The 27,445-nt window shown below is 52.7% G+C and overlaps 9 protein-coding genes across 9 annotated transcripts; 5 read left to right on the top strand and 4 right to left on the bottom strand.

The window, feature by feature from the left end:
* Window positions 1-215: 215 nt before the first annotated feature.
* On the top strand, window positions 216-769 carry Triagg1_3670 (uncharacterized protein; the record flags this gene model as incomplete). The annotated part of the gene is made up of 4 exons (XM_062897988.1): window positions 216-275; window positions 355-449; window positions 516-569; window positions 643-769. 4 exons carry the CDS (start codon window positions 216-218, stop codon window positions 767-769), a joined length of 336 nt encoding a protein of 111 aa, XP_062757173.1.
* A 735-nt stretch (window positions 770-1,504) lies between these two features.
* On the top strand, window positions 1,505-2,439 carry Triagg1_3669 (uncharacterized protein; the record flags this gene model as incomplete). The annotated part of the gene is made up of 3 exons (XM_062897987.1): window positions 1,505-1,733; window positions 1,834-2,060; window positions 2,131-2,439. The coding sequence occupies 3 exons, from the start codon at window positions 1,505-1,507 to the stop codon at window positions 2,437-2,439; spliced, it is 765 nt and encodes a 254-aa protein (XP_062757172.1).
* A 751-nt stretch (window positions 2,440-3,190) lies between these two features.
* Triagg1_3668 (transcriptional regulator family: Fungal Specific TF) lies at window positions 3,191-6,818 on the bottom strand (the record flags this gene model as incomplete). Its single annotated transcript, XM_062897985.1, has 4 exons — window positions 3,191-4,066; window positions 4,206-5,681; window positions 6,207-6,439; window positions 6,512-6,818. The coding sequence occupies 4 exons, from the start codon at window positions 6,816-6,818 to the stop codon at window positions 3,191-3,193; spliced, it is 2,892 nt and encodes a 963-aa protein (XP_062757171.1).
* Window positions 6,819-10,362: 3,544 nt separating this feature from the next.
* On the top strand, window positions 10,363-12,291 carry Triagg1_3667 (uncharacterized protein; the record flags this gene model as incomplete). The annotated part of the gene is made up of 1 exon (XM_062897984.1): window positions 10,363-12,291. The coding sequence occupies one exon, from the start codon at window positions 10,363-10,365 to the stop codon at window positions 12,289-12,291; it is 1,929 nt and encodes a 642-aa protein (XP_062757170.1).
* Window positions 12,292-12,744: 453 nt separating this feature from the next.
* Triagg1_3666 (uncharacterized protein) lies at window positions 12,745-13,952 on the bottom strand (the record flags this gene model as incomplete). Its single annotated transcript, XM_062897983.1, has 3 exons — window positions 12,745-13,087; window positions 13,334-13,756; window positions 13,939-13,952. The coding sequence occupies 3 exons, from the start codon at window positions 13,950-13,952 to the stop codon at window positions 12,745-12,747; spliced, it is 780 nt and encodes a 259-aa protein (XP_062757169.1).
* Window positions 13,953-14,776: 824 nt separating this feature from the next.
* On the bottom strand, window positions 14,777-16,723 carry Triagg1_3665 (uncharacterized protein; the record flags this gene model as incomplete). The annotated part of the gene is made up of 1 exon (XM_062897982.1): window positions 14,777-16,723. One exon carries the CDS (start codon window positions 16,721-16,723, stop codon window positions 14,777-14,779), a length of 1,947 nt encoding a protein of 648 aa, XP_062757168.1.
* A 2,266-nt stretch (window positions 16,724-18,989) lies between these two features.
* On the top strand, window positions 18,990-20,096 carry Triagg1_3664 (uncharacterized protein; the record flags this gene model as incomplete). The annotated part of the gene is made up of 3 exons (XM_062897981.1): window positions 18,990-19,054; window positions 19,424-19,742; window positions 19,998-20,096. The coding sequence occupies 3 exons, from the start codon at window positions 18,990-18,992 to the stop codon at window positions 20,094-20,096; spliced, it is 483 nt and encodes a 160-aa protein (XP_062757167.1).
* A 1,375-nt stretch (window positions 20,097-21,471) lies between these two features.
* On the top strand, window positions 21,472-24,248 carry Triagg1_3663 (uncharacterized protein; the record flags this gene model as incomplete). The annotated part of the gene is made up of 2 exons (XM_062897980.1): window positions 21,472-23,285; window positions 23,348-24,248. The coding sequence occupies 2 exons, from the start codon at window positions 21,472-21,474 to the stop codon at window positions 24,246-24,248; spliced, it is 2,715 nt and encodes a 904-aa protein (XP_062757166.1).
* Window positions 24,249-25,615: 1,367 nt separating this feature from the next.
* Window positions 25,616-27,177, bottom strand: Triagg1_3662 (uncharacterized protein; the record flags this gene model as incomplete). The annotated part of the gene is made up of 2 exons (XM_062897979.1): window positions 25,616-26,645; window positions 26,735-27,177. The coding sequence occupies 2 exons, from the start codon at window positions 27,175-27,177 to the stop codon at window positions 25,616-25,618; spliced, it is 1,473 nt and encodes a 490-aa protein (XP_062757165.1).
* Between the last annotated feature and the right edge of the window lie 268 nt (window positions 27,178-27,445).

Raw genomic sequence — 27,445 nt, 5'->3', positions numbered from 1 at the left:
GATCCCTGTACAAGGCGATGGGCCAAACATCCTGGAATCGCCAATTGTCGTTGGAACGGGCCCGGGCAATAATTCGGGAGGCAACTTACAAGTATATAAAGGTTGAGAGATGCCCCCTTTCGAAACATCTCCTCACAACAACCAGCAGCATCAACAGCAAGCAACACTCTCCTCAACACTCTTCCAATCAACCAATACAACTCCCCACCGCAAACATGCAGTTCTCCAGCGTCCTCTCTCTGGTCTTTGCCAGCATTGTCGCCGCTCAGGATGTGGTGAGTGTTGGCTGGGGCCTTTGAAATCTCGAGAATGCGAGACAGATACTGACGGACGCTCAATTTGTCGCACCAATAGGCCACTCTCTTCTCAGCCACCAACTTCGAGGGTGTCAGCTACACCATTAGCGGTGCTGATGACACTCTTGGAGGATGCAACCCCGTTGCCACCTTGTAAGTTTTGCCTGCTGCTCTGCCCTAGGCTTCTGATTCATGCAGCTAACGGGAATCTTCACCTAGCCCTCTCGTCCAGTCCATCAAGGTCGCCGAAGGCCACGCTGTTGTTCTCTACAAGTAAGTCAACGAGCCCTTCATCGAAGAAAGCAAGAAAGAAAGAAGACAAGGTTGCTGATGCTGTGCCTCTCAGCACTGCCGACTGCGAGATCCCCTATGCCGCTTACGACCGCGACACTGCTGCCACCATCGTCAACGGTAACTTTGCCGCCTTCTCCGTCGCCGTCGCCACCGGCCAGCAGGTTGGAGGTTCTGCTTAAGCTGGGTCGACTTGTTCTTCCGGGGCTGCCGGTTTTCTTTCGTGTAGATATGGAGTGGCCGAGGGGTTGAGAGCACTTTGGCTTGTAAATAAATAAAACGAGAAATGAATTGATGATTTCTTCTTACGAATTGTGTTGCTGTTATCCGCTCTGTTTGCCTGTGCTAATCACCACGTGCCCCGTCGATTATCGGGTGCATGCCTGCCAAGGTACATGTACCCAATTTGCCAGTAATACTCCCGCTGTACTAACTATACCTTAGTACCTTGCGTACAGCTGAATTGAAGCATTAAACAAATTGTCGGATTTTATTCCTTCTTTCTATCGCCCACGATTTGGAATTCGTAAAGATTTGGGAGCAACGCGTCTTTCCCTTATCGCCAAGTACATGCGAAACACGCACTCAAGCTTCTACTTTGAGACTGAAAAGGGCGCCGTTGATTGGCAGCGGCCCCAATCCAACGATGATAGCGGCCCAAGATCCACGATGGCAGCAAACTAGCAGCAAAACCCACATGGCTAACATGTACTCTAATTATTAAGAGCATCGTGGGTTGAGATGCCGTTACGTTTCCTTTATTATCTAATCGAAGCTGGGGGTTTCTCGGTATCAAATACATAGAGGAATTGGGGTCGAGGAGACACCTATATATTCCCAGACACCTTTTTTGATCTGGGTATTAACAATACTCGTACGGAGAAATCGGAACAGAACCGGACAAAGAATCGACCAAAATGGCTCGAGTACTGCGATTGGCCATTCTAGAATGCGAAGCGACTCTGCCCAAGGCCAAGGCCGCCCGTGGCTCATACGGTGACATCTTTGAAGATCTCTTTAGGCTCGGACTCAAAAACCTGGGCGATGCGGCCGCCGATGTGCAGCTCCAAGTGAGCAAATGGGATGCCATCAACGGGAAATATCCCCAGAATGAGGACGTAGACGCAATCGTCATGACTGGAAGCTGTGAGTCTCCTTTTTTCTTCATCTGTCTTTTTTTTTTTTTTTTGGTATTATTGAGCGTCGAATATTGGTTGACTTGGGTTTTATATGTCATATCCGACAGACGGCACGGCATTTGAAGATGTTCCTTGGATCGTGGCTCTGGTCGATTACATCAAGGACGCCCTGGAATCTACAGACAAGAAAGTCGTCGGCATTTGCTTCGGCCACCAGATCATCGGCCGCGCACTCGGAGCCGACGTCAACCACAGTCCAGGCGGGTGGGAGCTTTCCGTCGGAAGCATTGCCCTGAACGAGCAGGGCCAGAAATTCCTTGGAACTCCGTCGCTGGTAAGATTCAGTCAGCCAAATGGTGGTTTGTTTCAGCATTTTCTTTGAGACAACTAACGCCATGTCTTAGGAGCTGCATCAGATGCATCGCGATGCCGTCCTCACAGTCCCGTCTGGAGTCACAAACCTCGGCTCTAGCGCTTCATGTCCCATTCAGATTCTCCACAAGCCAGGGCGAGTGCTTTCTTTCCAAGGGCACCCGGAGTTCGACGAGCCCATCAACGACGAGCTTCTCAACGTGGAGCGCAACACGCTTGGCGAGGAAGCATTCCAAGACGCCATCAAGCGTGTCGACCGCCCGCACGACGGAGTGCGTTTGTCTAGCAGGATCATCGAGTTCTTTCTCGACAGCGGGAAGTGGAAGAATGGGGAAGAGTGAAGGGGGTAGCGGTTCAAACGGATAGGCGCATGTTTGTTTCAAGATGTATAATTTATTGAAAGAGTGTTATAGACCAAGATTACCAATCCATTTATGCAACTCGCGCCGTGTATTTTTACGTGTTGATCATTATTATGTCCTCCAAGCCATGCCATTTAGGCTGTTATAAACGAAAGAAAGGCCAGATAAAGCAGAGTAACAGACTAAACGACAGCCGAATTTAAGGAGAGTAGGGGGGAGGACAGCCAAATCGAGGAAAACAAAATCAAAAGCTAAGGAGAAATGATGGGAAGTGATAGACGAAAGCGACAGACGAAGGAGACTGAGAAAAAGCAGACTGAAAAACAATAGCACGCGACTATCGAGCCTACACGGTTGTACGGAGCAGCGGCAGCAGCAGCAGCAGCAGTAATCGATGTCACCCGTCTGTGCTGGCACTTTGGCCACGGCGTCACAGCTGGCCTGCCTCTTTAGTCCAGAAATGCAGACTAAGAAAAGAGAGACTGGGGACAAGGAGTCTGAGAAAAGAGAGCCTGAGAAATGGTAGATTGAGAAAAGGAGACTGACAACAAGGAGACTGACAACAAGGAGACAGGAGAAAACGAAACAGAGAAAAAACGAGTGTCAGAAAGGAGGTGAGAACAAAGAGAGCGATAAAGGAGTGTATGGTAGGGAAAATAAAGACATAGGAGAAAGAGGAAAGAGAGAAAAGTAAAAGAGAAAAGAAAGCGCAGCGAGGTTCTCTCAGCAGCTAAAGGAAACGGTTGGCCTCACGATATCCCCAGCTCTTGGTCTCTCGAATCGACTTGCGCAACAGCCAGGGGCTACGCCACACAGCAGGCTGCGCCCAGACATGCTTCAGCACAAAGTAAGTCTCGAGCGCGTTGCCAACCTTGAAGCGAGATGAGATGTCGACGAGGCGGCTTCCAATGAGATCCTGATCGGCCTTTTCCACTGCGAAGCACCCAATGACGAGAAGGGGCCAGCAAATGGTCTTGTTCACCTTGTCGTCCCTCTCAATTTGCTCCAGCCGCTGGAGTGCGTCGTAAAAAGAGTTGTGTATCATTTCGCTATAAGGCCCGGGTGGTTTCGCAGTGTGTGGCCACTCCAAGAGGCTCCAAAGGTACAGCATGGCCGCATTTCTCCACAGCACGCCCGCCTCGAAATCGGGGGTGAATTCGGTGAGGGCAGGTGCGAAATCAAAGAGCTTCTCTTGAATCCGGCCAAAGGTGACAATGTGATCAGGCAGATAGCCCGTTGATGGGCCTGGTCTTGGGATGTCCAACGGGCCATTGACATAAGGCCGCATGGACATGCCCAGCGTAAAGATGTTGTGGATGGAAACCATGATGGGCAACCAGGTGCCGCAGAGCCTACCATTGTAGTCTCTGGCCACCAGCCTGTCGACGGCATCTTGAAACGCACTGCTCACAAAAGGTATCGTCTCTGCCGTGGTAATATCGGCTGCGAGGCAAGCAAACATGGCAGTGTGCATGTAATACTCGACCAAGATATCTGGAAGGTTGCTGCAAACTTCCTCATGGGGACAGGTGGTGAGTATGATTAGAATGCGGGCGGCTGCTGTAGGATAATCCAGAGGATTAGTACGCCTATCCAACCGGGCTTTCTATTTTATAAGAGGTGTTGTTAGCCCTGATCAGCACCATGGGGTTCTAACTCTAAGGAGACCTCTAAGGGGGTGATGGGGGGAGGAGGGAAGACTGCACGTCGGGGGAGCGGAAAGCGATGACGGGACAGGCACTTACTTCTGTGAGAGCCAGGATGAGGCTACCCATGGTCAGGGACAACATATCCTCTTCATTACCAGCGAGGTAGCTTTGAATCTTGGGAGCAAACGCGCCAATGGCGCTACGATAGAACCCTTCCGCCATCTCACCCGTCGGCAGTACGGCAGAGGATACCTCGCGGTGATTGGCCCTCTCGGCGATGATGAGCTGCAGGACGAGAGGGTTGGAATACGCCAAGTCAACCACCTTGGGGTTGGTAGGGTTTATATCTGGCAACGGTCTAGTGCCACGGTTGGCTGGGCGCAGAACGTAGTATCTGAGAGTCTCGGCTGTAGTTTGCTCACATGCCGGCAGCAAGGCAAGTGGCAGAGAGTCGGATGGCGCACGTGACAAGTGAAACACTCTCATATAGCCAATGAAGTCGCGAAGATAAGCTAGGAGAGGAGGCGGTCCCTGTCCTGTCCAAGAATTCCTGATCTGATGCAAAATAGGGGCAGGGATAGGAATTTGGCTTCCGTCCTCATCTGGCCCACCGACATCATCATCGGAGGAGGACGAGGACGAAGACGAGGAGGACGAGGAGTCGCCGTCGCCTCCGTCGCCGCCGTCGCCGCCGTCGTCAGAGTCAAAGTCAAAGTCAGAGTCAAAGTCATAGTCAGAGTCGAGGTCGTATTGGTAATCGTAATAGACAGCATAGTCATGGTCCGGATCGTTGTTGTGTCTGTTAATAACCAGGGAGAATCTCAAATGGCCCCTGGTCTGTCGTAGCAAGCCCTGCTGAGCTTGATCAATCTCTCGTGATACGGCATTGAGAAACACGCTCCACCCAGGCCCAGATGTAGGAATAGAATTCTCATCATTTTCAGGTTGAGTCTGGTGAGTAGACTCGGATTGAGGCTCAGGTGCCGGCGGGGTCGAGATTTCAGTCTCAGCCTCGGACTGAGTTTCGGATGCAGACGGGGTCAAGATGATAGTCTCAGCCTCGGACTCAGACTCGGGCTCGGGCTTGGGCTCGGGCTTGGGCTCGGGCTTGGGCTCGGGCTTGGGCTCGGGCTCGGCAGTGGTCTCTACTGCGGCCTCAGATGCAGGCCGGAGCCTGGACCGGGGCCTCTCTTCCTCCGGCTCAGGACTAATCCGTCCACGTTTCCTGGAATTGCTCTGTACTCGAGGGTATGCGCTGATTGGCTGAATACACTCGAGACCGTCCTCTTGACAAGTACGGCATATGGGCAGCGTCGAGTCACATTGCTTCCCCGAGCGACGACAGGTGAGGCAGAATCCATTGTCTCTAACGATGCGAGGGACGGACATTCCGCGTTCCACGACGGGATCGCCCCTTGGATACTGAAGGACATTAGCGTACGCTGAGAAGAGGTTGTACAGAGAGAGGATGGGATCACCTACTACGGATGACATGACGCCGGAGCGAGCAAGGCCCTTGGCGTAGCTAGCTGATGAGCTGTAGATGGCAGAGTTTGAAGGTTCTAGCAGAGGCTATGTCAAAGTACAGAAAGTTGGATTGAAGAGAAAAAAGTTTGGAATTCGATGGGGAAGATGCGAAGGAGCGGCCTCTTTATAGCCAGTTCGAAAGGGCAATTTGCTGAGTTGCGATCAAAGACAACTATGCAATCGGGCATCAGGTGAGAAGCAATAGGCGACGATTCTAAGTCATTCTACGCGATCATGGCCATCACGACGCCTTGGCGTGGTGATGTCGTCTGTAGTCAGAGACGGCTCACGGCTTACAGTCTGATGAGAGCCAGCAAGAAGACTCTGCTAGATTCATCCCATGCAGGCTTGCTAGTGGTGATTTGAGAGTAGCTAGCCAGATTTGCAAACCCCTTGCATCTGACCGATCTTTCCTGTCCCGTCCTGAGACATGCTAGTATGGATTGTATGTGCCCAAATGGCCTGATGTTTCTGCCGCCGCTCGATGCCGCGTGTGGCTTCTGGTGTGGCGTGGGCAGTGCTTTCTTTTGTCTCTCTCGACTCTCTCTCCCTCTCTCTCTAGTCACTCACTGGTCCATGGTTGTATGGAGGCGGAAACCCAGGCCATTGAGATGGATCATTAGATTTGGACTTGTTAGTCTTACCATCTGCCCGCATCATGCCCAGCCTCAGAACGGAGAGTTCCTGAAATGCCATGTGAGATGAACAAGCTTGTGCCAGCTGCCCAAGGAAGTGGCCACAATATGGATGGGAGAAGCAGCGGTACGGGTACTCGGTGCCAGCTAATCCTGGAGGAGGATCGCCTGTCTTGGACAAATGTCAAACTAAACCCTGTCTTCAGCTCGCGTAGACTAGCAGTAGGTACCCAGCAGTACATGGTAGCAGCGCCTCTGCTGGCTGACGCTTCATGTAGCGGCATGCTCTTCTTGTCTCTGCCTTTGTAGTTTTTGCTTCTTCTTCTTCTTCTTGCGTCTCCATATTTTGGTCTCGGGGTCGACGATCCGGTTGGTCGATGGTGGTTTCGCCCATTTGGCGGGGGAATCGCACACCTGCGGCCAGAGGAGGAGGGGGGAGCGCGCGTATCGGTTCGGTTCGGTTCGATTCGACTCGACTCGATTCGAATTGATCCGATCCAGCGCGATCAAATTGGGGCTTCTGATGGCGGAAAACAGCGGTGTGCATAGCCTGATCTTGGCTTTTCTTACTCGTCTCTTTTTCTCAGCGGTTTTTCCTCTTTCGTCCAGGTCTTGTTCTCTCATTTGTTGTCTCCCGGCGTTTAGCCTCGGGGGCGTGTCCGGTGGAAGCGGTGGTGTGTGCGAGGCAAGATTGAACTGACACGGGCTTGGTTAGGGCTATCCACACAATGCCGCGCACACAGATTGGCCATTATGCACACTTGACCTGTACCTACTCATAGGCCTCCACTGGAGCTCCCCTGGTCGCCTGTGCCGCGCGGGGGCTGGCAGCTGAGCTCGACTAGAGGCGTACCGCAAATGAGCACCTGAGACGAGCAAAAGCAAAGTGTCTAGTGCAGTAGAAGCTGCAGCGGGTGCCGTTACGCGCTGCGCTGCGCTGCGATGCACTGCAGGATGAGTTGTACAAAAAAGCAAAAAAGTCCTTGTGCCTGTGCCTCCAAGGGACGCAAGAACAATAGGTAGTAGGTACATGTACCTTGGTATGAATAAGGTTCTTACTAAGGTACCTTATCAATGTACGTGCAGTCCATCCATTACCTAGTAGTACGTTTGGAGCGCTAAATGGCAGCGCTGGAGCTCTCCCCCCAGGACCCCCTAGAACGAGCCGCGAAACCCCCCGCCGGTCATCACTGTATCTGGCTCCAGCTCCCGCTAAGCCCTTTAGCCTCGAGGGGTTCCCGAGCCCGCAGTCGATCCGCCGCTCCGAAATTTCGGGCAAAAACAACCGAGCTCCTGAATTTGTGTTCATGACTTCATCTCCCATCCTCGATTCATCCACGTCCATCCGAATGAAGCGCAAAGTGCGATACAAACGCGGCCCGATGGCAAGAAACCAAGCTCGGAACCTTGGACAGCCGAGACAGAAAATGTGTCCGTGCGAGATCTTTCTTTTTCCTGGCCGGGGGGCTCCCATCCTGGTCCGCTGCCGTCGAAGCTGAGCAAAGGGCAAGAATCCCGAAGAATATCGGGCGCTATATTTCGGCCCAGGCCTGGCCCGAGTACAGGCAGCCAATGCGTGGCCCGCGGTATGACGCAGGTGACTCTCTTTTCGGTTCTTGTGGCTTCTTCTCTTTGCTTTTTCTGCTTCTTGTCACAAAGTCGCTTCGTGTCTCTGCCTGTGATATGACATGTCCAAGGTTGCATCTAGAGTCTCAGCCCCCCCCCTCAAGCAGGCTACATGTACTCGTACCACGCCATCGTGCCGCGTCCGCAAAACCCGGTTCATGCGCTCAATCGCCGATGATAAACACCATCGGACCAAGATTAGTCCATGTTTATGTGCCCTCTCTCCCAATTCTGTCATACAACTCTCCTTCTCGTCCACGAGGTTGGGTAGCCGCCGACCCTGGTCACGATCTGCCGCCACCTTAGTACTCAGGCAGTCCTGAATCAGGCTCTCCCGCAAAGTTGCGGAGAGCTGATTCGGAAAGTACAAGTGCTACTACTCGTATACGTGTATGACTTACAGCAGCATGGTATTGCATCCTGCTGCGTCTGTGCGTATCAAATAGACTAGTTTGAGCCGCTTCATCATTCGTCTAGTACATACACCCTTGATCCCTGTTCGTTTCCAGAACTGACGTGATTTCAGAGGCTGACTAGATTTAGCCGCCATGGCCCCGGCATATCATCCAGGATAGGATGCTGCGAGTGAAGCTAGAAGTGCCGGTACATCGAGGTCCGTGTATTCGTAGTATTCCTCTATTCGATGGTTCGTATTCGTCCTCTGTGCAGAGGCATGGGACAGAGGTCAGTGAGCATCCAGGGGAAGTGCCATTGTCATGGGCCGCGCAAAGACTTTGCACATGTACAAGACAAAATGTCGGGCAAGTATGGAAGTGATGGTGTCTGCGGTTCGGCCAACCAATGTCTCTGCTCGTCCATCACCTCTCTGTATGAGTGCAGTATATACTGCATACACTACATAAATTGCATAAACTACATGAAACAGACTCGTTCTTCGGGCATCCATCTGTACATATCTCTCTCCAGGCAAATCTACCCATCTATGGAATCCATACTTGCCGTCGTATCTCTCCCGTATTGCACATACCTCTCTGTATGAACATCTATACTCGTACGTGTCTCCCACTCACTCTAGCACAACATCATCCAGTCACTCTGGCCTACCATGTATGGCTCGAGACAGGCCAATCTCCTCGCCCCTCTCGTAATAACTTGAGCTCACCGAAATATTACTAGCTAGTTGTGGCTTGCCAGCCTGCATTAGAACGTATTGACTACGCATGCAGTCTCCCGGAAGCACTCTGCCTTCCCCGGAGCACAGCACGGATCCATGTGAATACTTCAGTGCCCCTACATACAGCCCTGTCACACGACAAAAAGGAAAAAAAAAGCCACCAAATTAACCATGAACCTTGTCGGGCATCGCCTTTGATGCCCGATGAGAACAAAAAAAAAACAGGCAAAACTAGGCGAAAAGGGGGCACCAGCACTGGAAAGATCGGCATCGCTCACTTCCTAGGGTATCGGCTCAAGACGGCCTTAAGCCGACGGACCTTCTGATACAGGAATGCTCTAGGCCTTGGGGGAAAAGTGAGGCGAACCTTGCAGGACGACTGGTGCCTGGATATTCTTGTCCAAGTCTGTCTGAGAGAAAGAGGGGGCGGGCAAGGCGAAAGTGAGACTGGCTTGTCCGAAAGATTGGGCGAGCTCTCGTTGACAAGGGAGAGACGAGCTGCGAGGCCTTTCATGTGTGTAGGAGCGATGCCCCCGAACTCTGGCAGTTTTCTGGTTCCTCGCATCTCTCGTTTCATTCTCCTTCTCTAGACTGACTGCCTGGATCCGGTCTCTCTGCATCGGGTTCGGGTTCTTCTGGCCCTCTCTCAACAAGTTCTACGTACTGCCACCCTCGCCAGTCGAGCCACTCCGGCTTTGAGCCACTTGTTCATGTATATAGTTTCTACATTATACAAATATACAGTAAAAGAGACAAATTAGAGCATTCTTTCATGTCGTAAGGATGATATAATGGTGAATTTGGCTCCTTGATTGACACCTGCCACGGCGCCGAACCGACCGGCTGTCATGGCTGTTAAACACACGGCCCTCCCCAAAGAGACACTTTGTAACAATTAAACTCGGGTTTTATGGTTATATTTTACGCTTTCAAGCCAACCGCCATGGTCATACTACACGCTTTAATCCTCGGTGCCTGGTTCGGTCAGAATACTAGACAGGCGCCAAAAAAAAGGTTAATCTATAGTCAAGCCATGGTGGCAGATCTATTATCCTCTTTCGGCATGAGGTCTGCTCTACTGTCAAACTCCCCTGTCCTACGGGCAATCATCACAGAACCCAAATGATATAGGCGAACATTGTAGAGCCATCTCGAGACCGATATATGTAGATACCCGGGACTTGTAACGTCAAGCATTTGATATACTACTAGTATTAGGCAGCGTCAACAAGAATAAACTTCTCTTTTCCCAATCCCTTTGACCTGTTATACAAGTTCAATAAAGAAGAAAGAGATAGAGCGGTGTTATCGTAATCCTTTCGAAGCCAACATGCGCTGGCTGCTATCCAATGGTGTCATTCTCTTCATCTCATTGTTCGGTACTGCGAGAGGCGCAGGCGGTCCTCGAATCCATGACCTGACCTTTATCCCCGATCGAGTCCTCCGAGTCGCAAGAAGAGAAATTGGAATTGGAGGCATCAGAAGATACACAACTCTCGTCAATGACACGCTACCGGGGCCCGAACTCCATATCCCCGAGGACCAAGTTGTCTGGATCAGAGTGTACAACGACATGGCAGACGCCAACCTAACCATGGTGAGAGAACAGCCCAAGAACACCAAGCAAAACAGACAATTTTTCAAAGTAATAAACTTACACCGATTCTCTTTCTTCCTACACAAACAGCACTGGCATGGCCTCGCCCAAGCAGCCGCGCCCTTCTCCGACGGCACCCCCATGGCCAGCCAGTGGCCGATTCCGCCGATGCATTACTTCGACTACGAGCTCAAGACGCCTCTGGGAACGGCCGGAACCTACTTCTACCACTCGCACATCGACTTCCAGACGAGCACCGCAAACGGCCCGCTGATTGTCGACGACTCTGGCCCGCCGCCGTATCCCGTCGACGGCGACCGCGTCATCCACCTCCAGGAGCTGTTCGAGAAGACGGACAAGGACATCGCCGACGGCCTGCGCTCGGCGCCCTTCGTCTGGTCCGGCGAAACGGGCGGCTTCCTCACCAACGGCAACACGATATCAAACTACCCCGTCGTCGATCCCGCCTCGGCCAGGCTGTCCGTCATCCAAGTCGACCCGGGCAAGACGTATCGCTTCCGCTTCGTCGGCGCGACGGGCCTGTCGTACGCGTCGCTGGCGTTTGAGAACCACACGAACCTGGAAATCATCGAGGCCGACGGCGAGTACACCAAGCCGTACTCGACGCCGCTGCTGCAGATCGGGTCGGGCCAGCGCTTCAGCTCGCTTTTCAAGACCAAGACGTGCGCCGAGCTGGCGTTGTTCCGCAAGCTCGACTTTTACTTGCAGATAGAGTCCCGCGACAGGCCGAGGATGACTGCCAGCTACGCTGTGCTGCGGTATTCCAACACCTGCAGCACGCTGCAGCATCGCCACTTGCATGGTCGTCAGGTCCCGACGACGACTCTGCCCAGTGACAGGCCCGTGGACCTGCCCCCCACGATCGAGGGCTTCCTCGACTACAAGCTGGAGCCGCTCGTTCCAAACGACGTTCCTTCGTCAGACGAGGTGAGCCGCCGCATCTTTGTTTATGCTCAGCAGCAGATAGACAAATACGTCTTCTGGACCGACAATGGCGTGTCGTGGGCCGACGACAACGTCGACAGGGACACTTACACCATCAGCCCGTCCGAGCCCTACCTGGTATCCCTGTACAAGAACGCGTCCAAGTACCTGCCCGACTACGACGCCTCCATCGCCAACTACGGCCTCGACCCGGAAACCAAGACGTATCCCGCCAAGCTCGGCGAAGTCATCGAGATCATCTTCCAGCAAGTCGGCGCCCGCTCCCAAGACGGTAGGCTGGGCGGCGGCCTCGACACGCACCCTTGGCACGCCCACGGCGACCACTTCTATGACGTTGGCGGAGGGCCCGGCGTGTACGATCCCGAGGTGGCCCAGCAAAGGCTTGAGGGCACGCACCCGGTCCGGCGAGACACGACGATGCTGTTCCGGTACACGACGAATGTGCAGCCGGACCAGCCGTGGGGATGGCGGGCGTGGCGTCTGCGAGTGCAGAATCCAGGCGTGTGGATGATGCATTGCCATACGCTGCAGCATATGATTATGGGTATGCAGACCGTCTGGGTGTTTGGCGATGCGGAAGATATTCTCAAAGTCAAGCAGCCAGATGTGACAGGATACTTGGAGTACGGCGGGAGTGTGAATGGGAATGCCACGCACGATGCTGTGGCGGTACATTATTTCGACACAGATGATTGAGACTAATCATTGTCAGTAAATGACGCGTTATGAAAGAACAAGACAGGATGAGACTTATACACATGTTAATAGATGATGACGCGGCACACAAGCTGTTCCGTAAAGACACATGGTGAATATGACTTGCATCAACGTAACCGCACCAATAAAGGGGTAGTAGCTTCACGAGAGACGACATTCACGCTGGGCAACGGGGAGGGGCGAGGCACACGTAACACTGTGAACAGAGAGCTTCTTGGGCTCAATATGTTAAAAGTCTTTTTTCCGTCGTTAGCCTCAGGGCCGGCTATCTCCATAGGAGAGGGAAAAGGGGGGATCACATAAGGAGAAACCCCCTCCTAATAAAGCAAACATCAAATCCGAGACTCCAGTCCACATATATGCCATTTTTTAACCATTGATTGATATCGTCCACTAAAAAGAAGAAGAAAAGTACTACCGATTTTTCTCCATTTAGTGAGCCAGAGCACGTCGGCGGTCACGCTCCTCAGCGATGGTGAGCTTGACACCCTTGCCCTTGGGCAGGGAGATCCAGGGCTTCTCCTGGCCAATGACGAAAACGTTGCTCTCACGGGTGGCGAAAGTGTTGTCAATGGCGTCCTTGATGTGGACAATGTTGAAGCCTCCGTCGTGACGCTCACGGTGGGTGATGACACCAACACGGCCCATGTTACGACCACCAGTGACCATGGCGACGGCGCCAGTGTCGAACTTGATGAAGTCGGTGATCTTGCCGGTGGCGAGGTCAATCTTGACGGTGTCGTTGACCTTGATGAGGGGGTCGGGGTAGCGGATGCTGTGAAGAGAGGAATATTTAGCACTCGCACGGAGGAAAGGGGAAACATACAGCCGTCAAATAAAGCTTCCATCGACATCGTCTCTGTTTCTCCTCCTCCTTTTCTCCTCTAAATAAAGAGGGAAAGTGGGATAAGAAGAAAACAAATCAAGGGAGAGGTGAATTTTTTTAATTGTTCTCCTTCCTTTTTTTCCCGAATCGACCAAAGCTTGATCCAACGGCTGAATGATGTCTGACAGAACTCACGTTCGTGCATCGTGCGTGACCAAGAATGGGATTCCACCACGGCCGAGCTGAACGCGCTTGACCTTGCCCAGCTTGTACTCGGCCTCCTCGGCCTGGATTCGGTGGACGGTGAAGCGGCCCTTGGTGTCGTAGATGAGACGGAAGTTCTCGCCAGTCTTCTCGATGGTGATGACGTCCATGTAGCCGGCGGGGTAGGTGATGTCGGTGCGGACCTTGCCGTCGACCTTGACCAAGCGCTGCATCATGATGGCCTTGGTCTCGCGGTAGTTGAGGGCATACTTGAGACGGTTGCGGATGAAGACGATCAGGGGCATGCAGTCACGGAGCTTGTGAGGACCGGCAGAAGGCTTAGGGGCATAGAGACCAGACAGCTTGTCCAGCAGCCAGTGGGAGGGGGCGCTAAGGCGCTTCTGGTGCTTCTTGCTGTGATAGGGAAAAAAAAAAAGTCAGTCGCCGTGTTTTGTTTTTTTGCAATTGAAGCTATCGTCAACAGCATCCGAAGACGAAGAGCAGAAAAAGGTTGATTGAAGCAAACAGCATCAATCCTCTTCTCTTCCTCTGTTGAACAATAGACAGTAACGCTTCTCAGCATTGATTGTACTCACATTCCTCGGGCCATGGTGACGACTGGCTGTTTTCTCGACGGTGATGAAAACGACGGAAAGGTTGGGCGTGGATCAAGAAACAGAAACGTAAATTGACGGCACACCTTTTTTTTTTCTCTTCTCGCTTCGTGAGCGCGCCAAATTGTGGGGGCTTTCTTGCCCTAAGGCTGACCGTGATTACCAAAACAGGCAGACAGATGCGGAAGTAAATCACGTGAGAGAACTTCCCCACAGTGCCATTGTTTTTCCGGCGCCCCATTCTTTTACGATAAGCAATAGCGGAAGATAACAGCCGCTCCCCAATACTCCACAATACGAACCTCACAAGATGAACTCGAAGAGTTAGTACCTATCAGGTGGAATAACGATGATGGCTTGGTGCCGTCAAGTGTGACGGAAATTAAAAATTCAATTAAATCAAATTTTGCTTGCTATTATTCTCATCCCATCATGTGCAACATTAATATGGGGGGTATTATGATCCTTGCCAGTTCCTCTTCTATTGGCGAGCTTACATAGCAGCGCCTCAAGTTATTATCAAGTCTCAAAGGCTTGTTACAAAGGAAAGATGATGGTATCATGGACAATACAATCAATGTATCGTGGCATTGTGATAATTAGGAGTATGCAAAGATGGATTGTAAAAGGAAGAGTAGGGAAGAGAGATGTAATCGGATGACGCTGAGCGCGCTTGAGCCTGAGTCTCATCGTGCGAGACGATCCAGTGTTTGTGCGTGGTTTCGGTAGTCCGATATAGCAGCGATGTGAGTTGTGATGGCTCTTGTTTTTTCTTTCTTTTTTTTCTGTATCCCCATCTTTTTCTTGTTCTTTTTTTCTTCTAGGAGAGCGCAGGTGCCAACTGGGCATCGTCCAGTAAAAGCCTGGAAATGTCCATCTCGCCACCTGCTGCTGAAGAGACAGACTCATCAGTGTCACGGGTCGGTTGTTGAAGCTGCTCCGCCGAGCCAGCCGTCAGGAACGGCCACTTTGGTAACTCTTCCTGCGAGGCTTTTGCAGGGTTGGGCTTCAACGCAAGTGGCGGAGCAGGGGCAGACTTGAATGAGCCGACAATGGTGGTGCTGACCATTGGCTCGAGAATGTTTGTAACGCTGACATCTTTGGGTTGGAAAACACCCTTTTCAATGCGCTGGAAGATGTAGGGGAATTTGTTCCGCACCCGGTCTCGAAGGTCCGTGGGCTGCCGTGTGCCAAGGTGAAAACGCTCATCGCGCTGGATCTTGGACCAAGACGCGCCATACTTTTCAAGGCCTTGCAGAATCTCTTGGTCGTCTCGATTGGAAAAGGCAGTTCTCTCCCGCCTACGGGCCCTTCTGAAAGGTCCCGTGATGCCGAGCCCCGCAAGGTCCGACACTTTCATCCGATGAGCACGACTCCTCTTGATGGGCATATCATCAAACTCGAAGGGGATAGAGGCGGCCGGGTCCTTGCCCGACAGAGGCCCGCCTTCAGCCAGAAGAGTCTCTTGGGTCTCTTGGACTGTCTTGCCGGGACTCTTCTTTGGCGAAAGCGACTTGGGCCTCGGCTTACTCCTGAGCTGCCGTCGTCGGGCGCGAGCCTTGACTTCATCAACCTCCTTTACACGCATCTCTTCGGGACAGCAAGTACGGAAGCGGTCCTTGAGATCGCCGGCAGAGCGCGAATTGAATGTGTAATCAGGGTCATCCAAGATGTTGGTCCATTTCCCCACGCCATGGCGATCGACCCCTTTGAGCAGGTGGTTCGTCTCCTCTTCTGTCCATTTCCGCCTTGGCTTGCTTGAACGCTTTCTTGTTGCTCTTGGTTTGGCCACAGGCTGGTCTGGCTCCGGAGACAGGCGGGGGCCTGGAGGGCTGTAGCTGAGCTCATGGAGGAGCTTGCTCTGACCAGCATCGGTGTCGTCAAAGGCGCTGGATTCAATGGGCGGGAAGAGAGCCACATGGGGCGGTGGCTCAAGAAGACCGTTGATGATGGGTGGCATGAAGGGAGCCTGGTGCGCCTTTGGCTTCTTCGCGGGCTGTGGTAGCTGCACGAAATCATCCTTGATATGGATCGCTGGTCGCTTCTTGTTGGAAGAGGAAGGGGGATCCTCAGGTACGGGTGTTGCAGCTGTAATATTTGAAGAAGAAGATGATGATGATGATGCAGCAGATGACGAAGAGGAGGCCTCTGACGTGGATGTAGAGGCGGATGTAGACGTAAAAGTACTTGTGTTTGTGTCTGCGGTTGTGTCTACGGTTGTGTCTGCGGTTGTGTCTGCGGTTGTGTTTGCGGTTGTGTTTGCAGTTGTGGATGTGGATGTGGATGTAGACGTTGAGTTAGACGTAGATGAGGGAGCATCATCTTGAAAGTCCGGACCGTCGTTGAGAATGCTAGTGAATGAAGGAGCTGGCGGCGTGGGTATCAGCGGCATATTGACCTCGCTCAACAGAAGCCTCAGCGGATACAGGGCCGAGCTCCCGGCATATTTGCCTTCTTTGGAGAAGTCGTTGTCTCTCCTGTAATCTGAGTAGGCATTCGACTGATCTCCGATGAATGGCGATGCCAACGGAGCTCCGCTGCTGGGACCGGAAACGGCGGCATTCCGGCCAGCACTGCCGAAGAACCTGTCTGCTCGAAGGCCCTCGAGCTGCAGCGGCGGCAGAGGCCCATCGCGAGCCCCGGACAAGGGCGGCAGCTGTAAGGTGGGCAGCGATGGCGGCGGGAGCAGGTCTGTGTTGGGGAGCTCCGGGATTGTCGGCGGATCGTCGTTCAAGAGGTGGATCAGACGCGGCTCAATGGTAGCCATGGCGAGTTATCCGCAGTGGTGAATCTCGAGGAATGAATTGACGATGTAATAAAGTAGGTAGTAATAGCAAGTAGCCGGGTCGACGGAGAGGCACACGTGAGCGAGGGTATTCGAGATTTGGGTCAAGACGGATCAAAGAGCGACCAAGGGGGGGGAGAGGGGGGGGATGTTGGATGGAAGAGAGGATGATGGGAAACGAAGGAGAGGGAGAGGATGAAGAAAAGAGTGTGAGTTGGTTAAAAGAGTGTGTAAGAGTGTGTAAGAGCGAGAGAAGATGGTAGAGAGGGAGAGAGGGAGAGAGAAAGTGACCGGATGTGCCTATGCTCTGCTCTGCCGCACTTCTGCACAGTGAGGCCTCGACATGTCCCTCCTTGGGTTCAGGTTGTCTTAGTTGGCGAACGAGGAGCTGGAATTCCGCGTTTTGCTTGTCCGGGTGCAGGCAGCCCTGCTAATGCAATGCCACTGGTGCTGCTGCGGCTGGAGACCAATTTGGAGGGAGAGGGAGGACGGGAGGGATCATGAAAGGGGATTGGTTGGGAATAGGGCATCGAATAGCACAAGGGAGAGAGAGGGAGAGCTGAAGAGAAAGCTGGAGTGGTGGCAGCACGTGAAGCGCTCACGTTTGGCTGCTTGGGCGAGGCATGGATGGAATCGAACTCGCGAAATGTGGTTTAGTGCCTCGGGGAGACGAAGCCGAGACAGGCGCCACAGCACGGGGAGTAACGATTGATTAGGTACCTAGTAGGTAGTAGCAGCGGGTGAGAAGCACAAGCAAAAGGAAGGGGGGAAAAGACGGACAGAGAAACGAAAAGAAGGCGAGGAGAAAAGGAACCAGCAAAGCCCGACAAATCAAGCGGAAGCAGAAGCAGAGCTCGGCTTTAGATGCAAGGCACGGCGGCGCGTCCTCCGGGGGGGCCAGAGCACAGCGCACAGTTACAGGCGGCCTAGGTACATGTAGTTGGTGGCTCTGCTACTGTACTAACCTCAAGCGTCAGCCGGCAACAGGGTGATTGATTTGGAAAAGAGAGAGAGAAAAAGAGGGAGAGGGGGGGAAAGGCAAAAAAAAAAAAAAAAAAAAAAAAAAAAGCAAAAAACGTCGCGTACTTGGTACAGGCTGAATGTGACGTCAAAGGTAGGCCGCTACTGTACCGTGTACCTTAGATACCTTAGTAGTAGCTTGTCTCGGCATTGGTAATAATCTCTAATGTCCACGTCTACCTCTAACCTCCCGTTGCTCCGTATACCCGAATTGAACTTTGCTCATGGTAGGAGGTAGCACCAAGGTACCTTTATTTGGCAGTCATTTGCTAGCACTGAGTGTGTCAATGCAACGTCAAGCAGCGTTTCGACCAAAAAAAAAAAAAAAGATACAGAATAGGTAGAAATTGGGTAAAAAAATGGTCGCGTGCAGCTGCAAGCAAGCAAGTTTGGTCCCAATACCGTCCACGTTGGTTCGCTCAGGCATTGTCCAGAATCATCACCCCCCGAATTATGCCGAATTCGACTGCCCTCTCACTTCAAATTGTTCCTCCGCATCGTACGTTTGCGGCTGCAGCTGACTGACGCTCGGCACTACGGTATCATGCCCCGCCGTACCCAGTACCGCACCGGCAGTGTCTTACATGGCAAAGGCACCCCAGCGAAGAAGGGCGCTCAGGTACCGGTACGAGTCGCAGTGGTCGTCAGCGCCATGGCAACAGCTGGAATTGACGGGCCAAGTCTCAGCTGAATTTCACCGCAGGGCCTCTGCTCTCTCTGAGTGTGTCTCTTGAGTGTGTACGTACGAGTAGATCCTGCTCGATCGATACCTAACCGGGAGCTGCCCGAGGGTTCAAGGTTTTTTTCTGTAGTGGTTGATTTCCTTTCCCCGTATCACGAGCTGCATCTCGAGCCCAAAGAGGAACCTGCAGCATCAAGTCTACCATACGCTCACAATCTACGAGGGGCTGCTGTTTGTTTGGGTTGGACGGAAACGGAAACATCCAATCGTCGTCGCAAAACAGCCCAAACATCGTCACCAATTGTCGCAGTGGTTTGCTGCATATTCAACGTCTCCACGCCTCCGATTTTTTCACTTGGTCACTTGGCTTCTCACTTCCCTCTCGCCTCTCATCGTCCGGCTCACACTCACACTCACACCACTCGTCATCCCATCCCCATCTTCATTTCCGTCTCCAGCTCCATCTCTTCCCCTTCTTCCCCTTCTTCTTCTTCTTCTTCTTCTTCTCCCCCCCCCTCATTTTCCAGACGCACAACGCACAAGCACATGATGGCCGCCTCTCTGCCGCCGTTCCCCCGCCTCGTCTTCACGGTCCTCGAGCCCTTGTCGCTGTAAGCCCAGCCCACTTGCTGTATGACTACCTTGCCTTATTGCATCGCTTGCCCAATCGTGGCAACTTAAGACAGCCCACCACTCGGTTTCTCAGCTTTTCTCCATCTCTCCATCTCTCCATCTCTCCATCTCTCCCTCTTCTCCCATCCTAAGCTTCTGCTTTGTATGCATAAAATATGGGGTTCACGAGGTTTGGGAGGGTGGCAGCAAAGCCCAATCACTGCTCCTCTGCCCAAGAAAACCCACACAAAGTCGTCAAGGCCACCCACTGCAGCGAGGACGAGGACGGCAAGCGAGAGAGAGACTATGTATCACTTCGTAACTGTACAGTACGAGTAACGGCTAACCTGGGCCTGAGCAAATCACAGCGTGGCAGGCTTCGCCGGCGCCGTATACGACCCGGCATGGTTCGTGGCACAGCAGATCCCCCAGGACAAGCCTCTGGTTGCCTCGGACAATAGCATCGTCATGGCCCATCAGCTGGGCAACATGTATCTTGGGATGTGCCTTGTGGGCTTGGCCCTGTTCTGGACAACGTCCGAGGCCAGGGTCGTCCGCAGCTATCTCGTCGCCCTCTTGATTGCTGATGCCGGCCACGTTGGATTCACAGTTCACGGCCTAGGCTCGGACAGGTTCATGGACGTCTCTGGGTGGAACGCCATGGCCTGGGGGAATCTCGGCGCCACGGTACGCACATTTCCCCTCTCTTGACTTTGACTTTGAGTTTGACTCCCGGTTTGGCTCTCTTGTCTTTGGTCTCCATCAAGCCAGTGCCTCCACTGCTTGTCCACATCTTATCCACCATGTTCAGGCATTCGAGACGAGACCGGGCAACCGAGACCGGGCAGACTTCAACTGCCGCTTGAGTAGCAGTGCTGCTGCATTTAGTACTGCATTTGTTGGCATTGCAGCTAATCGTGCGTTTTTTTTTTTATTCTACAGCTGTTTCTCGCCTTTACGCGTATTGCGTATCTCTCAGGCATGTTTGGCCCGGACAGACATGTGTCGGCCGCCATCACGGCCCAGAAGAAGAGCAACTGAGGCCGAGGAGCTACATACAGCACGTATGAGTCGACGATGAGAGCCGGTCCAACCAGATCATGCCTGCCCGTCGTCATTAATGATCATGCCATGACCTCTGGCTCCGTCTCTGTACGCCACCAAGTGCATACCGTACCCGTACTTGCGGTATTACGAGTAGTTACTCTGCTTGTCTGCCTCTCGGTCCAGTGGGGCTCACGGCTTGCCCAACTACGAGTACAATGGCCAGGAAACTCTCCGGGCTTTGTCTCGGCCAGTCTGACCGAACAGAACAGACGCCGCCAGCTCTAGTCCAGTCCCTTTGTCATGCAGAGATTTCCTGTGCTTTTTATTCATGGCGAGTTATTTTTCTCTCTCCTCGGCCTGATACAGTAGACGATGCGAGTACAAAGGCAACGCAACATAAAGCTGTACTGTACTCCACACTTGAATAGATTCCATAGCCCAGTTTAGAAAGCGTGTCTTACTCGTACTTTGGGTCTCTCTCAGCCGAGAAGCTTCAGCCATCTATCTGCCTTGTGCACTTTTGAGTAATTTTTCTGGTTCATGCTGCTAGTACCCGATACCTCGCTTGCTTCTCAGCTCTGTGAATCTGGCAACGTCTTCCAACCCATGTCCCGTCCTGCCAGGGTGCTACTCGCGGCGTAGGTACTCGTACACAGTACTTGGCCGGTTCACAGTTCCGCAATCTTACGAGTACAAGTACACAGTCGCACAGGCCCAACCAACAGCTTTTACGCCGTGATTGCGCATTGTCCCATGCTGAAACCTGACGCCTCAATCCGCTTAAAGAAAGAGAAAGAGAGAGAGAAGGAGAAGGAGAGAGAAAAACAAGCCAACACACTGCATTCGATGCTCGTGATAGGCCAGCTTGGTTATCTGTGCTCCAGTCCAGGCACGTTGAACAAGGAAAGCTTCCAGTTCTAGCTTCTCATTGTCCCTCCTCCACTGTGGAGCTGCCCCCAGCGCGGAGGTCAGGCGTCGCCGCAACCGGCCTAGCGCATCGTGGCGCGCAGGGGACAAATCCCGACTTTTTAGAGGGATAGGGTTAGGTCTAACGTTAGGGTTGGACGTCCATCGCGTTGTTGCGCAATACAAACAGAGCAGACGCTGCCTCGGAACAAACAAAGCATCTAATCAAAGAGAGCCGCTAATTCTCTTTGACGGCCGAGATCATCAGTCCGGTGCTGGTCTGTCGCGGGAGCCGTGTGTCGTGTCCATTTGTATTTCCTAGCTTCCATTATTATTATCAGTGTTTTATCCTCTCCTTCTCTCTCTCTCTCTTCGTCTCTTGTTCTGATCCACGGCCTCTGCTCCGCTGTCCGGCACTTGTCCCGCTTTGCGTCGTGTCAGATCTCATTGCAGCTAGCCCAAGATGCAGACCCGGCGGTCCAAAAAGGCCGTCGAGCCTGCGCCATCCTCCTCTCCTCCACCACAGCCCAGGAGAAACCCACCTCGAGCGACTAAGCAGCGTGGGAACGAAGCCGCCGTCAGGGAATCTAGTTCCTCCCCTAGCCCTCCTCCAAGCTCCTCGCCTACAAGACCGACGACTTCTCTCCTCCTCCCTCCTCCTCCTGCTCCTGCTCCTCCTCCCTCTTCTCTCCCATCTCGCCCACTTCCGCCGCCGGCAACCCCATCACATTCGTCCCCTGTGCTACCAAGCATAGAACCTCCAAAGGGTCTAACGTCTGTGCCACGCAAAGGTTCCATTGTGTTTGATCCAAAGCCGCGTCGTGGCGCTCCTCGTCATCTCAGCGTCAGTAGTATAGCGACAAACCCTAGGAGGGACAACACTGACGACGAGTACGACGACGACGACGACGAAAGCGTTGCCCCAGAGCCCAAATCCGCGGCTCAGCTGCTGGAAGAAGAAATGGTCCAACGTGATGTCGAAGAGGCCGAGAATGAGATCAAGCTCGAGGCCGCTCCTTCTTTAGCTCGGGACGCCAAAAACCTCATCGGCCAGTTGCAGAACAAGTCACGGCCGTCTTACGAAAAGGTGCTCCTCATGAAACTGCAGTTATTCAGGGCGTCTCGCAGCATTTTCCAGCCTTCTCACCAGGCATCCCCTTTTCTCGACTGGGACTGGGTGGACAAGGCGGGAGAGGACATCCCGGAGACGGAGAATGCAACCATTCCGCTTTCTATCAAGCTGGCAAACATTGCCACCGCCCTCATGCAAATAGAAAGCATCGAGTCTGAGGGAGACAACCCTGTGCCTTTTCTCGAGGCCGTAGACACCCTCTTTCCTCTGCATTTCGCCGCTGAAGAAACGCAGTACAGGTCAATGTCTCTTGAAATCCGCACCCAGAGAGCCATCGAGAGCATAGCAAGGTCACCCCAGGCCACCGACCTGCGCGGCATGCTGGGCCACGCGTTTTGCAACATGAACGCCCCAGATGCCCCCGGCGACTATGGCAGTCTTTTTAGCAAGGGCCCTTACAAGCCCCTGGCGGACCTCGATCAGCAGTCACTGGTAGACGTTTGTTCGCAAAGAGTCTCCAACATGTGGAAGATAATGTCTGATGGCGGCAAGAGAGGGATTAGGACTCCCGTGGATCTGCCCAGCATCCGAGCTCAGTATTCCCTCAAAGAGACGCTCAACGACCTCAAAGAATGGCTCATGGACAGATATTCAACAATTTCGCATTTGTTGAACAGGGCAGAGCAAGAGAAAGTCGCCATGGAGAAAGAGAGGCTGCGTGAGCAATGGCGCGCCGAAGAGCAACGGCTGTTCCGAGAGCAGCGAAAGGCTCGAGAGGAAGCGCAACAAGCTCTTGAGGACGAACATGGGGCTCGAGAGCAGCAGCGAAGAGCCAAGGAAGAAGAACTCAGGGCTCGAGAAGAAGCACAGCAAGCTCGGGAGAGGGAGCAACGGGCTCGGGAAGCTGCCCGAAAAGCTCAAGATCGAGAGAAACGCGCGCGAGAAGCAGCAAAACAAGTTCACGAGAGAGAGAAACACGCTCAAGAGCAAGAAAGAGCTCGCATCGAGAAGGAGCAGCAAGCTCGACAGGACAGGACTCGAAAGGCAGACAAGAGAGCCGCCCGCGAAGAGACATATCCAGATCTGCCACCCCTCAGCGACGAGAATAGTTATCCTGACCACGACTCCTTTGACGGATCTTCCCAGGATCTGAACATCTCCCAGCCAGAGCCGCCGCCACAACGGTTCAAAAGCCGAGATAGAGAGTAAGCCCCAATATGTTCCACCATTTCTCCCCCCTTTGATCGCTGATACTCGTTTCTAGCAGCTCCTTATTCATGGGCAGAAAGCTAATCGGTCTACTCGGTGGCGTATCTTTTGCCCAACCGCCACACTCGGGGTCCTCGCGCAAGCGAACATATCAGCAAAGCGAAGATCTTAGTGAGGTCGGCGACTCTGATGACAATCAAGAAGAAGAAGAAGAAGAAGAAGAAGAAGAGACTTATGAAGAGGAGGGAGAGGAAGATGGAGAGGAAGAAGAAGATGACGACTTTGAAGTGGACTCCAGGCCTGTTAGAGGGGGCAAGGCAACTGCCCCGTCCAGCGTTGTACATCGGCCTCGAAAATTGCCGACGGAACGCGACGATGGCAGATACAACGATGCACAAGAGGAACAGAGGTCTATTAAAAGGAGTAAGACGGCTTCCTCAGCTGCCCCTGTGTACCGGAGCCAAGAACAGCAAGTGGAATATCGCCGCCCTACGGCTAGCACCTCCACTGCGCGGTCGCCTCCGTCCATCCCTCTGTCTGCCTCGCCAGACTTTGCCGCCATCCAGCGGATCAAGGATCAGGCTCGCATGAATGCGCGACTGAGCCAGCCCAAGTCTCTTAAAAGACGATTCGTCTGGAGCGAACACGATTCTGCCACATTGATTGACCTCGTCGCCCGCCGTGCCGCCGGCTGGGCCAATATTGAAAGGGAAGACAGCCAACTTTTTGAGCTTCCCCGGAACGCGCAAGCCTACCGCGACAGGGCTCGCAACATGAAGGTCGACTTCCTCATATCTGACGCGATTCTGCCGCGGGGATTCGACCAGGTCACGCTGAGCAAGAAGGAAATCGACCGGCTGCAGAAGTTGGGCAAGAATCATGCCAGGCGGGAGCGTGATGTAGACAGGAACGGCAGGCCTACGAACACAAAGGCCGACATGTCCTGGCTGCAAGGTTAAAAGTTTGGTGCGTGGGTTAGTTGTTTATACAATTTTGCTATGTTTCGATGGCCAACGACCACTTCACTATTTTTATCGGGGTTCTACAGCGGTGTCATCTGAATCAAGGAACATGAAGATCCATGGGTTTAGGAAACAAAACTTTGCCAGTTTTCTTAGTTTACATATCTCATATCACGGTACCTGTTGATAGTTATGGCATCTTTTATTAGTATTATTTTCTTAGTTGGTAACTGGATGCGACAGCTTCAGACCTTGATGCTTACCTATCTGCCTCGTCAAGTATTGTATGTTACAAGATCGACTAGGTTCGTGTTGAATACCAAACCGCCGAAAAACATCAAGGCAACTCCATCACAGCACGTCATAAAAACCAACACACCCTTCAGAGAGGCCAAAACATACGTAAAAGAAAAAAAGGAAAAAGAAAAAAGGTGGTCAAGTTCCAATTCAAAAAGGACTCTACAAAAGAAGAAAAAACCTCTCTTTCATCCTACTCTACATCTGTCCAAGCAATTTTCCGCGCATACTCATAGATACCTATCCAGGGGCATTTGCTCTTTTTTCTTTTGTTGTTAAAGCTAACGATACAAAAAGGGGGTTTAGGAAACAAAGGTAAAAAGCCACCGGGATAGGTTTCCCATCATCGGGTATCGATCATACTGCTTCGCACCAGGCTGCGGGATAAAAGAGAAGAAAATACCATTCGTCGTCGCCCGTTTCCACAGCTCCAAATTTGGTCTCCAAAGGCGCAATCTTGGGAGGCGTCGTATAAGGGGAGGGGAAAGGACATCAAAAAAGAATGATGGGGGAATCAAAAGTCATTTGCGTATCAAGAAATAAGAGAGAAAAATGAGACAAAAAAAAAGAAAAAGTTCCATCGCGCCATCAACCTGTGTCCTCTGTCAAGAGCAGCACAATCGCCGTGAACAAGAGAGCGGGCGGGAAAGATGCAGTAGAGACAGACAACAACTCTGGAAAAGTGCAGGGAAATGTAGCTTCTCCCTAATCACGTATACCCAGAGTCATGGAATTATAACATCTCTGAATCAAGGCTTCTCAAATGATGTTGGCTTTTTTTTTTTTCCGACGATGCAAAGAAAGAATCTGACATTGGCGCTCCCATGCACAAACAGAAAAGACCTGTCTCGCTAAGAAAATAGAACCCCAAGGCGGAGGTGAGGCCGGGATATGCCACGAGCTAATCGGAAGCGGAAATTAAGGTAAATGGGGCCTCGGAGGGTAGGGTATGAGAAAAGGTTGAAACAAAATGCAGGGTCCACACATGTTCTCTGCAAATTGCTCAACGGGTCATGACAGAGACGCTGTGGTCTGGCCCTGTCGGGATCAAGGCTGCACGTGAAGCTTTATCGCGCGTGGGGGAGGTCACGGTGCTTGAGTCTGTTTGTTCGCCAGCCCTCGTACCACTGCTCTCTGCTCGCCTCGCGCAGCTCAGCACGCCATTCGGTAAAGACAGCTTCCTTCAAGCGCACAAAGTCGCAGTGCTCCTCGTTGTAGGGGTCAGCAAATCCCCAAGGGAACTGCCGGCCGATGACGCCGGGCTCGTAAAGATCGGGGCTGATGATGGAAAGGGGAAGGAATGGCGCTTCTTCCTCTTTGGCATCCTCAGATTTGTGTCTGCGGATGGAGTTTGTAGAGAGTCTCTTCGAATGGCCCGGTGATGCGGCTGGCTTTTCGTCTACTTCGTCTTCCTCTGATTCCTCAGCCTCCTCTTCGATAACACTGCTGCTATCTTCATCCAGGCCCAGGGCCTCCAGAGGATCCAGGTTTGCAGTCTTGATGCTGTCCCAGACCGCCTTTCTGAGGACACTCATGTGCTTTGTGGTGATGGTGTCTGCTTTGGAAATGACGGGAATGACGGTTGTCTTGTGCTGAAGAGTCCGGAGGACTTGGAGGTCGATGTCTTCGTCCAGAGCACCGAGTGTTTGAGTATGGCCATAGCTCCCGTTGGGAACGCCATTGCGCGAAGCAGCAATTTTCGCCGTCGCAATGTTGCGATCCAGGCGAGAAGGGTCCATGACGTAGAAAGCCGCGTGGATATGGGTATCCTTGGCGCCCGGGGAGCGCACAACCTTCATTTCCTCGGCAAAGGTCTCTTCAAATTTGCTCTCCAAGAAAGACGACATTTCTCTCAACTGAAGGTCGACGACGTTCTTCTCCAAGCCCTCGGAATCCCAAAGGGTCAGCCCGATTCGCTCGCCATCAATTTCCGTCTCCAGATAGTGTGGGATGAAGTTGCCAACGGGCGGAGTAGGTATTTGGAAGACGTCTTCGTCCTGCCTCTTGGCCTGCTTCTTCGGTGGGAGCGCCAGGGCAGTCTTGAGGAACTCGAGAAAGGAGGTTTTGCCAGCATTTTGGCTTCCTAGAATGAGAATGCTAGTGGGCTGGTTAGTTTACTTGGATTTTGAGGTCTAATCAAATGAAAGGGAGACGGGAAGCAAAGTAGCAACTGTACTGCGGCTTACTTGAATGGTGTCGGGTCCTTTCGTCGGCGGATCCTCCGTGGATTGTTAATCGTGCTCATAGCGCTGCTGCTGGCATAGCTGTAACGGCCACGGTTCGTCATGCTCTCCGATCTAGCATATGGGTCAAAGGCATTGCTGTGAATGGGAGGGATCGGGATGTTGGCGGGAACGGCGCGAGCAGGCTCTGCAGAGGAGCGGCTGGACGATTCGCGGCCGGAACGGCTGCTTGGGATGACGGAACTCGACTGCAATTCGGGTGCGAAAGACTTCGAAAGCTGTTCGGCGCCGCTGAAAAACTCTGGAAGCTTGGGAGCAGCTCGCGGAGTGGGTTGGTGCTGGCGATCGGGCTCGGCTTGGGCCTTTCTATTGCCCTTGCCCAAATCACCACTTTTTGTTCGCTTGAGAAGCATTCCGAAACTAGAAGAACGACGAGGCGAACTCATTGTTTAGCCAGCGACAGATTGCTGGATAAGGCTCGTTAAAAAATGAAATGGGAGAGCCGTTGCTTAGCCGATCTGTTGTTGCAATGAACGAGATCGGGTATTGTGTCGCAGCGATGATGACGACGGAAGCGGACGTTTGGTCGGATATGATCAACCTCTGAAACGCCGGATTGGATGAGGTAAGATTTAGGAGATTCCTGCTCAACTCCAGGGTCAGAAAAGAAAGAAATCCGAAAGTGACTTTGATGATTTGTTTGCCGCCTTGGTT

The sequence above is a fragment of the Trichoderma aggressivum genome (genome assembly GCF_033847375.1).
Source record: "Trichoderma aggressivum f. europaeum strain CBS 100526 chromosome Unknown scaffold_011, whole genome shotgun sequence".
NCBI classification, from domain to species: Eukaryota; Fungi; Ascomycota; class Sordariomycetes; order Hypocreales; family Hypocreaceae; genus Trichoderma; species Trichoderma aggressivum.
Note: the sequence above shows the minus strand (reverse complement) of the source record. Positions and strands in the feature narration are given on the sequence as shown.